Raw genomic sequence first — 13,575 nt, forward strand, 5'->3', positions numbered from 1 at the left:
ACTAGAAAGGCATGGGATTGGTGGGGGGGGAGGCGCTGCAGGACCAGCACTCCATAAAGTTAGCCCTAGGGATCCTTGGAATTGAGTGAGCAAACTGTCTTATGATGCAAAATCTACCCCTTACTTATTTGTATGTGAATGTCACAACACACTTTTCATCATATTGCTGTTATTGTGGCTAACTGCAAAAAGCTATGCAGTTATTAGTTTGGATATAAGTCCCATCATCCTCAACAATGGCTACACTGGCTCTGGATGATGAGGGCCATTCCAATGCTTCTGGACTACATCAAGTTGAAAAAGCTAATGTGGGAATTATTCCTTCTTATCTAGAGAGTAATTATTTATGCTGACCCGTGACAGGAGGTTTCACCTACATATTGGGAGCCATTCTTTTGTATAGAATAGTTCTGCCCACTCATGTACATTCTCATTTAAAGATAAACTTTGAAAACATGCAGTATATTATTGCTTCCCAAATCCAACCACAAGAAGCTGTGACTGTGACTCGTTGTGTTTGAATTCCTAGGTCAATTGTAAAAAGAGGCCTTGCAGCATGGAAGCTTGATTTAGAGCATTCTGTGGTTTCCAAGTGCCTTTCATGGTCAGGGCTGGCCTAAGACAGCTCACTGCATGAAGAAGAGAAGTGATTGGCACCCACTTCCCAAGTCTTGTCATTTCAATTCAACCTTGCTTGATTATTGCAGCGGCACTCACTCATTTCGTTGTGGAAACAATGAGGGAAGCCCTTATTTTGCAAGTAAAATTATCAGCTCTGTCTTACACCACAATTATCTGTGACAGAGCTCATAATCGATTTTTGTCTCCTCTGCCAATATTACGTCACACCAATAACACACTTTGGGCCAGTATCAAGCAGCCTTTAGTACTTAGGGGAACAATGTGTTTTCTTTTTCCCCCCTCTTTTTAGTTCAATTGCACTTTCACACCTGGAGCCTGAACTCAGAGAACGAATTGTAGCTGAACATGGGGACAAAGTGACTTTTGCCTATTTTAATAAGGGTTTATGAGTGAGAACTGCCTGGACTTGGTGCCTATGGACTTCTCCTGGACAAAAACCTTTAAAGGGTGTTATCAGGAACAGAGCTCAGAATATTCCAGGAAGAGCAGCACTCCATCTCCTTTCTTTTTTTCTTTGTGTGTGTTTGTGTGTCTGGGTATAGAGAGAACTATCTGGGCAAATCTGAGCCTTTCTTTCTGTTACATCTTCATGGTGACAAAAGTATGGGTTTTGGAATATGTCATTTTCTGCTTTATGGCAATGATGAGAATGCATTACTTGTAGCCAATTAGTCAGCAATGGAATTACCGTATTTTTCAGAGTATAAGATGCACCAAGGTTTTGAAGAGGCAAATTAAAAAAAATATTTTTTTGCACTCTGCAAACCTCCCCAAAATGGCCCGTTTTTCACGAAAATGGGCCCATTGTTTTTCCCAAAAAAGGCATGAATAGCCTTTAGGGGGCTTGCAGAGTGCTCCAGGGGGGTGGCCTTCCCCCAAAATGAGCAAAAACCCCATTTTTTTGCAAAAACAGGCCCATATTTTGTCAAAAAAAATTGCATGCATAGCCTTTAGGAGGCTTATAGAGTATTCCTGGGGGCTGGGAGGGCAAAATTGAGCGAACAAATGGCCCGTTTTTCACTCATTTCTGCCTTCCCCAACCCCCAGGAGCTCTCTGAAAGCCTTCTACAGGCTCTGCAGAGCCATTTTGGTGAAGTGGGCGGGGTTTCAGAGGCAAAAAATGCTGCATCCAGTGTATAAGACGCACCCAGATTTTGGGCCTCTTTTTTGAGGGGAAAAAGGTGCGCCTTATAGTCCGCAAAATACGGTACTTGGAAGCTGTTATTCCAAGCCTTAAATCCGCCTTGATCCTTTGGGGGCACAAAATATTTCCTCAAACATATTCCTTTGTGTTTTGAAGACCATAACTAAGTGTCTCAAATCCAAAAAGGAACCTGCAGCTCCATACACAGATACTTAGGAACAAGTTCTTCGTAACTCAGGAGAGCCACTTTTGGGGGGGAAAAATCCCATAGCGCTGCATTTTGATTTAGAAATTAATTTTTAACATCAGTTCATCCTACTTCACCCATCATAAATACTGCTTTTTAATTGAACCAAACCATATAATTAAAGTGCATTATTAATCAAGGCATTTAAGATTATATTATCATGTTTAAGATGACAAATTAGAAATTTGTTCATTTTGTAGGTATATTCTCATCTAGCTGCTGATGCTTTGTTAACATTAATTGCTAACAAATGTTAAATAGGAACCTTGCTAGAAAGCATAATTATGCAGTCTTACAATAGATGTAATATCCTTTAAATTATGTATTAGTTCAGTTTGGCAACTTCATCTTCAATCATGTACAAATGAGCAGTATTTCTGAAAACAGCTGGTCTGCTTGATTTTTTTTTCCTGAACTTGTCAGTAATTTTCCTTAATTTATATGCTGTTTTAGGAAATCTAGCTAGAACAATCTAGCATCCTTTTCCCACAGTGCACTGGAAGATACCCCCCTGGGTATCCATGTCCCCTTAAATTGGACATGAAAGTGTACAAATATGAGTCTTCCCTTAACAGGATATTCTTTATTGCATGCTTCAAAAGCTTTCCTGCATCTGCTTAATTAGCATGAGAACTATTTTTATTTTCCTTAAAATCATGATAGGCTACCTTTTGTGACACATGGGGGTTGATTGAATTAGACAGAAATGTATGTGTTTTTAAATAAAAAGAAAGAACTTTTAGCTACAGTTGCTATTGACAACCTAAATTTTGTAAGTAATTCACCAAAGTAGCATGGAAGATTAGGGCAAGGGATACCTGGAGCTCCTTAGTGCGGTTTAGTCTTGAGATTTTGCAATCATTAAAAAGGGAAAAGATGCTTTTATAACCTGAGGGATTAGTCTGAAGGACAACTTACCTTAAGTGATCTAATAGTGAATTATTCCAATGATTACTGTACATGCCTTTTACAGGGCTAGATTAAGGCCAACTGATGCTCTAAGCATGGCCCAACAATGGTGGTTCTCATCCCTCCAATTGCTCAACTGACAAAATATTAAGACTCAATAAGCTCTGTAAAGTTATTTTGTGCATGGCAGTGAAAAACTTAAGGGCATATTACAGGTAGTCCTCAACTTACAACCATAATTAAGCCTAAAAATTCTGTTGCTAAGTGAGACATTTATTAAGTGAATTTTGCCCTGTTCTATGACCTTTCTTGCCACAATTGTTAAGTAAATCACTGCAATTGTTAAGTTAGTAACATGGTTGTTAAGTGAATCTGACTTTCCCATTGACTTTGCTTGTTAGAAGATTACAAAAAGTGATCACATCGTCCTAGGATACTGTAACCGTCAAAAATATGAACCATTTGCCAAGCATTCAAATTTTGTTCATGTGACCATGAAGCTGCAATGGTCGTCAGTGTGAAAAATGGTCGTAAGTAACTTTTTTCAGGGCCGTTGTAACTTTCAACCATCAGTAAAATGAACTGTTGTTAAGTCGAGGACTATCTGTAACTAGGGGGAAAAGTGGTGTTCCCCTTCCCTTGGTGCCTCACGCACATGCTTATTTTGCTTAATGGTCAATCCAGGCTTGACTTGTGTACCTATAAATATTTGGACCTACTTCCTAGTCAGGAAGATACTGAAGAGATGGGGAAAATATTGGTTTTATCACAGGAGGCAGCTGATATCAAAAGTGTTCTGAATCAGAAGCAGACAAATGGTTCATAAATATTGATTAACTTATTCTCTACAAGCTTAACTGGTTCTTTTTAAAAAGCCATTTTATACGCAGTGGCATTCACCATGTCTTTTTACAGGAAAACCTGTACATTAGTACTATTAAAATTCCCCTCCCTCTGTTGTGAATTTCCTATTTTGATTGAATAAATCCAAATGTAAGTTGTTGCCAATGAGAAAATGTCCCTTCTCTTTACATTTTCACTATGCAGTGTTTTATTTTTCACTTGTTGTTTGTTGTTATTTTTTAAATCATATTTTGGAGCCTTCTCTCATAAGAAAGATGGTTCAGGTCTTTTTGAAATTATTTTTAGTTCTACGGGACAGGTAATCCTTGACTTATGACCACAGTGGAGCCCAAAAGTTCTGTTGCTAAGCGAGTCAGTTAAGTGAATTTGCCCTGTTTTACAACCTTGTCATAGATGTTAATTGAATTTGACTTCCCCATTGACTTTGCTTGGCAGAAGCTTGCAAAAGATAATCATGTGATTTTGGAATAATGCAACCATCATAAATATGAACCAGTTGCCAAGCGTCTGAATTTTGATCACATGACCATGGGGATGCAGCAGTCATAAAGCTATAAAACACTTTTCAGTGCCATAGTAACTTTAAAATGTCACTAAATAAATGGTTGTAAATCAAGGACTACCCTAACCTTTTTGAGATAAGGTAACTCCAATGTTTATGCTGTATTACAAGTGTGGTGCACCATGTATACCAGGAATTTACAGGAACTTCCTTTGGGTTATTTGTTAATAATAAGCAACATGGTGCTGTGTTTGCCTTTCTGGAGCTATCTCTACCAAACACTTTTATACTTTTTTGCCAAAAAGTATAGAGTATCAATCTTTAGTAAATGCTAGGAAATCAAATTTGGAGCCTGCTAATTGTGTTGATTTGTTCATTTGTTTTAAAGAGAGATTTCTTTTCAGACGATTTAGCAATTGCCCAACTCAGGATCTTGTTTTCTTAGCTTTTTTTTTGGGGGGGGGGGGGTAAGCACATATTACATTTGCATAGAATGTGTAGGCACAATTTGTAAGGTTTATGAATGGATGCAAGAAACAACATCGTAAATTCTTTGCTGTTTTGAGCTTCATGGATAGACAAAGACTCTATTGTTACCCTTATCCCAACATCTGCACCATGGACAATGCAGGTTTACCTTCCAGAGACGGTTGTTACAATTTTAATAATATTGTATCACATACAAATAGTATGTGCAAAATCTGTTGAGCACGTGAAATAGGTTTTCTTTTATGATTTTTGAATACTTTGTGTCATCTCTCTCTCCCCCAATTTGGCACCATCCAAATACGGAATTTCAACACAGCGGAATGCATCATATTGGGGAAGACTATGCTTTAAAAACGCTTATTCTTATGCAATCTATTTTAGATTCAGAATATTACCAGAGCAGGTGAAATGCTGCACCTGGCATTATTAATCCAGTGTCTATCCACATCTCTCATTGAAGAGTTGTTCATTTGATACCCTTGGTCTGGCGACTGGTTCATCTGTCCCTTGCTGATAATTAAATGCTAGCATTATTTTAAGTCTGTGATTTACCTTACATTAAATGTGTTGTGATTGAATGCAAACATCATTTTGCAAATAATTTTTGAAGTAAATGACAGAATATGACTATTGTTGTTTATGCTGGTGCTAGCCAAAATTTGATATATTAGACAGCAAATATTGAAAGATTTTGGTGATTTTGTTTTAGCTCTTGACCATTCAAAATGAAATAAAACACTGTGATTTTAAAAGTTGTCTGACTTCTCTTTTATAAATCTTGGAGCCATCTGTTAGCTTGAACAGAGCTTCTATTTTATAGAAGATATGTGGCTGATCTATGCAGGGCTGCAGATACAACTTCAGATAGACTTTGCACTTCCATAAAGATGAAAAAATGGTACTTCCTGTCTCTAAGACAATACAGATAAGATTTGCTCATTGGGCAATATAGATCATCCTAAATAAAACATATGCAGTTAAATACCAGCTATCAGTGGAAATTTATTTATTAAAGTATTAAAACAGTAAATGTTAGACAGGATCAGAAAGATCACTGGAATGTCCTTGGATGAGCTGTGGATTATCACCAGGGATAAACTGAAATGGCATACAGTGGTCTTTACAATTAACAGGGCTTGAGTGTAACTTGACGGCATCTAACCAACAAATACAGAGTAATGGTCTATTTTAAACATTGTTTGCAGGTTAGCAAAAATAATGTTCTACACAAATATTCTTGTGTATCACAATAAAATACTCTTACAGCCCATAGGGACATCACATCTCAATGTTATGGCAATATAGATTAATCCAATAAAGATGATGAATAACAAGAGGACAGCAAAGGTAAGTCAATCATATAATGTATGGGCTTAACTTTGAAAAGGTTAATTCACTTATGTGTATCACATGGTCTGCACATGCAAATCCATGATTTGGTGATAGGTTGATTAATATCAACGCTCTTCGAACATTCTAGACAGACTCTTTCAGCTGCATTCCATTAAGCTATAATATGCTTAGCAAGATTATGTTTTATGAACCAACTCTTGCTCCAGTCCTTTTCGTTTTTAACTGTTGGATGCTAGCTGTCTATGTTTTTGGTTGAGGAAGGCCTGGCTGATAGTCCAGTGACTCTGCCAACTTCCTGTCCTCTAGGGTGCAAATTCTAAGTTCCAAGATCATGTGATTTGATTTTTCATCAAGTAAAGATTAATCCATCTTCATGTATTTAGCACTACCCATTTATCTCATCCAATGAATTATCAATGGTAACTACAATCGCCAATAAATTGAATTCCATAGCTATAGCTTAACAACAGATATAACTATCATAATATAATACTCATAATAATTTGTGGTATGTTGATATATTCCTGTGTTAGCTGCAAAAAAAAGTAATGCAGCAGCAGCAACATTTCAGAAACCAAAGCTATGATTGAAATCCTAATACTTATCTTGTTTGATTGTTGTTCCTGAAGCTACATGTTAAAAGGGATGAGATTCCAGTCTCTGTTAAGAATCCACCTCTCTTTGAGGTAGAGAATTACATTAGTTGGCTGAATTGTTTATCTCTCTTTTATAACTCTCTGTCTCTATTTTGGAGTGAGACAGCTAGTTCATTCATGCTTTCATTTCAGTTCATAATCCTACTGATCACAGATCACATAATCCTACTGATATGTGTCTGGCCAGTATCCTTTCTTTCTCAATATAAATATAACAAGACAAACTTTTAACAATTCTTCCAAAATGGCTAGTACTATCGCCTCTCAAATTGTATGAAAGGACAATAATATTTTGCCTCTGCCTATTCTATTACTCTCATGCTGTCTCAAACACAGTATTTTGTAAAGGCTAAATGGTCCAAGAAACAGAGGTTCCTTACAGTAACAATGAATAGGTGTCAAGCAACACTCTGAACAACAACCAGCTATCAGCCTGTTAGGACACACAGGCAGGAAAAGAAGATGGTAGATTTGAACATGGATATTATTGTTATTATAATGCAGCATTTTCTAGAACTTAGGTATCCCTAATAAAGCTAGCTTATCAAACAGCCATGTGTTGAATTTCTGCCTTTTAATTCTTGAATTTGACAATGCCCTAGATAAAGCTTGACATCTTGGGGAGGTAAGCAGAATATTCTTTACCAAGCAGGACAGTGTGTTGAACAGACCAAGACTGTATAAATGTATTTATTAGACAGGTGCCTAACTCACAGATGAATCTAGGCAGCTTACAACATTAAAACTCCACAACAGAAGAACTCATATTCCTTCCCCTGTATGGGAGCAGCAACATAAATCAATCACTTGATTGGCTTTATCTCCATTTGTGGTCCCAAGGTCCACTGACAAAACCACATCTTCAGGGTCTTTCAGAAAAGCAAGACCTGGGTTTTTGTATAATATTAATTCAGTTGATCTTGAAATGGAGAATTTGAATTTAAAATTGGAAATTATGTACCTTCTTATATTCTTATAGACCAATAATTGATTATGAATAAACATTTCTTAAATTGAATCCCTGAAATAAATTAGATTGCAACCCTATTGTTCATTTCCTAAGACTACCATTGAACTCAGGACTAAGTTCATACATCATATTAAATCATTAAGTCTTCCTCATTTTGGCTTCGTATAGTCTGTAAATCAAACTACTACACTTTGTAAACCAGAGTTAATCCCTTTATGGCAATTGGAAATTCAGCCTACACTTTCCCTTTCCCAAGGAATGTGGGTGCACCAAATTTTCCACAACTTTTCTGCTTTTGATTACTTTATATTAAGCAGCCTGTTATTTTCCCCCCAGGTTTTTCCTTCTCTTTTAGCTATGTAAATGTCACCAGTCCAACAAACACTTATTCTATGGCAGTCTCTGTTCTCCCCACCATTTCAGTTCTTTGATCAGATCAGTTATCTGATTCTGAAACTACTGAGAAGAGTAAAATAATAGAATATTAAAGGCATAATTAAGTGTCTTATCTATTTTCTTCCTTCTTCCATCATTTTAGTTCCATTTTAGTTAGGATTATGTATCCCAGCACAATATAATTCAGTACTGTGGTATCAGTGTAGCTTGGCCTCTTCAGAAGTTTTGGATTACAGAAGTCAATCTTTACTAGAGTAGAATTTCAGATTGTATATAATTTTGAAGATAGCAATTCCAGAATTTGGAGCAAGTTGTCTTTGAAAATAAAAGCAGAACGTGTATTGAGATATCCATTGTTTTGAATTTGTTTCAGTTAGTCACAGCCTTTCAATTATTTTGGCTTTTTTTCCAGGCATGCCAATAATAAAAATAATTGCATTTTAGTGCCACAACATAAACAAAAATCTTATATATTACCTTGGCTGTACAGTTCTTTTGGATTATTATAAACTGCCAGGAGTCCCTGAGATTTGGTAGTATACTTATACAGTATGATTAATAAATTGATAAGTCAAAATTTCAGCATTTTTTCTGAGTAATCTAAGCGAGGCTCTTAATGCACAGACAATTAAAATGGAAGATAAATTTAGAGATAATAGAGAGGAGAGAAAAGAGGAAATAAAAGAAATGAAAGAAGAAATTAAAAGTGAAATTAAAAGTGAAATAAAAGGACTTAAACAGGAGTTGTATGAGAAATTTGAGGCTAAGGTTGATAAAATTAGAGACGACATGCTGAGTCTTGTAACTGTATTAACAGAACATATTTCTGGAGTGGAAGATACTTTAGAGGTTCTTAATGATGCCAATGCTAACTTGACATTGAAAACAGAGGTGGTGGAACAAAAAGTGGAAAATGCTGAAAAAGAAATTATTATGATACAGTACCGACAAATGGAGTTCGCATTAAGAGTAAGGGGGCTGCGTGAGGAGAAACAGGAGAACCTGAAACAGATCCTATCGGAAGCTTTTGACCGCCTGATGGGAAGACCAGGGACCAATCAAGGCTGGCAAATTGACAAAGCTTACCGCGTCAACTCCTGGCTGGCAAAGCAGAAGCAGCTTCCTCGAGACATCGTTATATATTTTACTACAAGAGAGTTTAGAAATATGGTACTGCAAGCATCTTATAACAGTAAGCTTCAAATTGGCGGTCAAGACCTGGTTGTTTTGAAAGAGATACCACCTCCAATGTTAAGAGCCAGGAGAGACTACGCTTTTTTGGTCGAAGAACTCAGAAATCGTCAGATACAGTATAGATGGGATGCACCATTTGGCATCATATTTACATTTGATAAGCAAAGGTACCGCCTCAACTCTGTATGGAAAGCCCGAGATTTTTATTATAATATATTGAAGGCCGGACACCCTGCACCATCTGGACCCAGAGAAAGACCACAAGAAAGACAGGATAGACAGCAAACTACACAACCATCAGACAAGATGGAGCATCTTTCTTCTCTAGAAGTGCAAGGTGCTATGGAACCAAGACCTAGCCGCATGACTACTAGACGTATGGAGAAACAAGCTAAAAAGCAACAGCATCAACAATCATCGGCCATCGATCAAGGATCTACAACAACAAATCTGGAAGCAATGGGAGGAGCTAGACCTAAGGTTAAACAGGCCGTGCAGGAAGCTCTAAAAATGCTTCAACCAACCAAAAATGACAACTAAGATTTTAACATGGAATGTCAATGGACTGAACTCTCCACAGAAGAGGAAGAAAATATTTCATTATCTCAAACAGTTTAAGAACGATGTAATTTGTTTGCAAGAAACTCATATCAAGTCAACTGATCAAAAATATTTGATCAACTCAAAACTTGGTCAACATTTTGCAGCTTCTGCTATGGAAAAGAAGAATGGTATAGTTGTATACTTAAGAAAAGATATGAAAGCTGAATTAATAGAAGCAGATCCCTTCGGAAGATATATTGCTTTAGACTTAATCTTAGAAGGGAAAAAGACATTACTTTTGGGAATTTATGCTCCCAATCAACAGCAAGATAGATTCTATAGAAATCTTCATGCTAAATTAGTACAGTGGGACTATAGTTCCTGTATACTATTGGGTGACTGGAATGGAGTGATAGACACTAAGAGAGATAAGAAGATTTCCCGCCTAAATACCAAGATGCGAGCAAAGTTACCCAAATCTTTCTTTGACATTATGGATGATTTTGAATTGAGAGATATTTGGCGAGAAAGAAATGCAGAGGAATATGACTTCACTTTCTTCTCGGACAGGCATCAATCCCTTTCAAGGATTAATTTTATCCTAACCACTAACGATTTGCTTTCTAGGGTCAAGAAAACAAAGATTGCAGTTAGGGTCCTTTCTGACCATAATCCAGTTTGGATGGAGTTGGGAAGGGTAGTGCAGGCAAGAAGGTCTTGGAGATTGAATGAAAACTTATTTAGATATGAAAAGTACATTAATGATTGTAAAAAATTACTATCTGAATATTTTGTTTTGAATATGAATAAGGGTACATCTATGGAATTTGTATGGGACGCAAGCAAAGCGTACATGAGAGGAGTTTTGATGAATATAAATAAAACACATAGAAATAAGCAAGGGTTAAAACGAACAGAACTGGAAGAGGAAATTAAGAGAAAAGAGCTGGAGTTAACAATGAACCCAGACGATACAAAGGTTAAGGAAGCTATTAACATATTAAAATCTCAATTTGACATGTTGATCTCTGACCAGGTGGCTACTAATCTATTATATGCAAAACACAATACTTTTTGTAATGCAAACAAACCTGGCAGATGGTTAGCTTATCAGATTAGGGAAAAAAGGAAAACTCGAAATATATCTAAACTGTTTTACAGAGGGAAGGAGGTGTTTCAACAGGAAGAGATTCAAAAGGCTTTCTGGGAATTTTTTACAGAACTGTATAAAGGGGATAAAATTAATGGTTTAGACATAGACAAATATTTAGACAAAGAGAGAATACCTTCAGTTAGAGAAGAACACAGGCAAAAATTGAATCAACCAATAACCTCGGGGGAAATCCTGCAGGTAATTAAGCAATTAAAGTTAGGGAAAGCACCAGGTACAGATGGCTTGACAGCGGTTTACTATAAAAACTTACAGTTAGAAATGGTAGAACCTCTTAGAGAATTATTTAATATGATTCAAACGGAAGGTAAAGTCCCTCCATCTTGGAAGACAGCGTTTATATCTTTGATACCCAAAGAAGAACAAGATAATACTCAACCCAAAAATTATAGACCTATTTCATTACTGAATGTAGATTATAAAATTTTTACTAAAATATTAGCAAATAGGTTAATGTTGGTCATTCAACAATTGATACATACGGACCAAACAGGTTTTATACAAGGGAGACAGATGAAAAGTAATGTTAGATTAATTATTAATGCATTAGAATATTTGGGAAAGAACAACCAGATCCCTGCTGCGTTTATATTTTTGGATGCTGAGAAGGCCTTTGATCGAGTTAACTGGCAATTTCTGTTGAAGATACTGCAAAAAATGCAGATAGGAGATAATTTTCTACAGTCAATTAAAGCAATATACCAACAGCAAACAGCACAAATTATAGTCAATGGAAGTCTAACAGACTCTTTTCAAATTGGAAAAGGTACAAGACAGGGCTGTCCTTTGTCCCCATTATTGTTTATTATAACTTTGGAAGTATTGTTGAATAAAATACGGGGCTTGGATGGTTTAAAAGGGATCAAGATTAGGCAGCAAGAATATAGAGTCCGCGCTTTTGCGGATGATTTGGTCATAATATTGGAACAACCGCAGGAATCTAGTATGGTTTTAATGAATATGATTAATCAATATGGTCAAGTGTCGGGCTTTAAAATAAACTTAGGAAAAACCAAAATATTAGCTATAAATATGAATATTAAACAAAAGGAAGAATTAGGAGTGATGCTAGGATGTGAGGTAGTTAAAAAAGTTAAATATCTTGGAGTTAACATTTTAACTTCAAATGGGAAATTATATAAGCATAATTATGAACCACTTTGGCATAGCATACAGACACAGATGAAAAAATGGGAGAAATTGCACTTATCTTTGCTGGGTAGGATAGCGGCAGTGAAAATGAACATTTTACCAAAATTTTTATTTCTCTTCCAAATGTTACCTATACTTAAAAAAGATGCGAACCTTTTAGAATGGCAGAAGGGTATCAACAAATTTGTGTGGGCAGGAAAGAAGCCGAGGGTAAAGATGAAAATAATGCAAGATGTACGTGAGAGAGGAGGATTGAAACTACCTAATTTAAAAATATATTATGATGCAGTGGTATTATCTGCAATTAGTGACTGGATTCACTTAACCAATGATAGAATATTGAACATTGAGGGACACGATCTGGTATTTGGTTGGCATGCTTACCTGTTATTCAACAAAAAATTGGATAAGAACTTTAAAAGTCATATTTTAAGAAATGCTTTATTGCGGGTCTGGAAGAAATATCAATATAAATTAAATGACAAGATACCCATGTGGGCAATTCCTAGACACGCAATTGAAAATATGAATACAGCACAAAAACAGGACAGAATTACCTACAGACAGCTTCTTACCTCGGAAAGGGGGGTATTACAATTAAAATCTTTAGAGGTATTAAAAGAGGAGAAGGTAGTTCAAACATGGTTCCAGTATGGGCAATTACAGGCTAGGTGGAAAATAGATCAAAAAATTGGTTTTATTCAAGTTGAGGATAATTTGTTTAAACAAATAAGAGATCAAAGCTTAATGCATATAAAGAGGATATATAATGTATTAATACAGATGGATTCGGAAACAGAATTAGTTAAAGATTGTATGATAAAATAGGCTCAAAATATTGAGGAACCAATAATGTTGGATACATGGGAAAGAATCTGGGTAAGAAATGTGAAATTTACACAAGCTCAAAATCTGAGAGAAAATTTTTACAAGATGTTCTATAGATGGCATTTAGATCCTAAAAAGTTGGCTTCTATGTATCCGAATGTACAGCCTAAATGTTGGAGATGTGGTTCTCTCGATGCTACATATTATCATATATGGTGGACCTGCCAAAAGGTTAAAGCATTTTGGATAAAAATATGGTGGGTCATGCAAAATGTTTTTAAAAGAAGGATAAAGTTTAGTCCTCAGTTATTTTTACTAGGTATATGTACTGACTTTACAGTGGTAGAGACCAATTTGACTCTGCACCTGATAACTGCAGCAAGACTGTTGGTGGCGCAATATTGGAAGAAGGAAGACTTGCCTACAATTCAAGAATGGACATTGAAAGTAACAAACTTAGCTGAAATGGCTAAAATATCGGCATATCTCAAAGATCATTCAAATGAGAGATATAA

The 13,575-nt window shown here is 36.1% G+C and overlaps 1 protein-coding gene across 1 annotated transcript in view; it reads left to right on the forward strand.

Annotated features, from left to right (window-relative positions):
* SFXN2 (sideroflexin 2) overlaps window positions 1-5,549 on the forward strand; it is a 37,780-nt gene extending 32,231 nt beyond the window's left edge. Inside the window, exon 13 of the mRNA XM_087725761.1 lies at window positions 932-5,549. Within this exon, the coding sequence (XP_087581887.1) occupies window positions 932-1,031 (100 nt within the window). The 3' untranslated portion in view covers window positions 1,032-5,549. The remainder of the gene's footprint in view (window positions 1-931) is intronic.
* The last annotated feature ends 8,026 nt before the right edge of the window (window positions 5,550-13,575 follow it).

The sequence above is a fragment of the Thamnophis sirtalis genome, unplaced genomic scaffold, assembly GCF_051295495.1.
Source record: "Thamnophis sirtalis isolate CommonGarterSnake01/CBP01778 unplaced genomic scaffold, rThaSir2_p1.2 scaffold_11, whole genome shotgun sequence".
Classification (NCBI taxonomy): domain Eukaryota; kingdom Metazoa; phylum Chordata; class Lepidosauria; order Squamata; family Natricidae; genus Thamnophis; species Thamnophis sirtalis.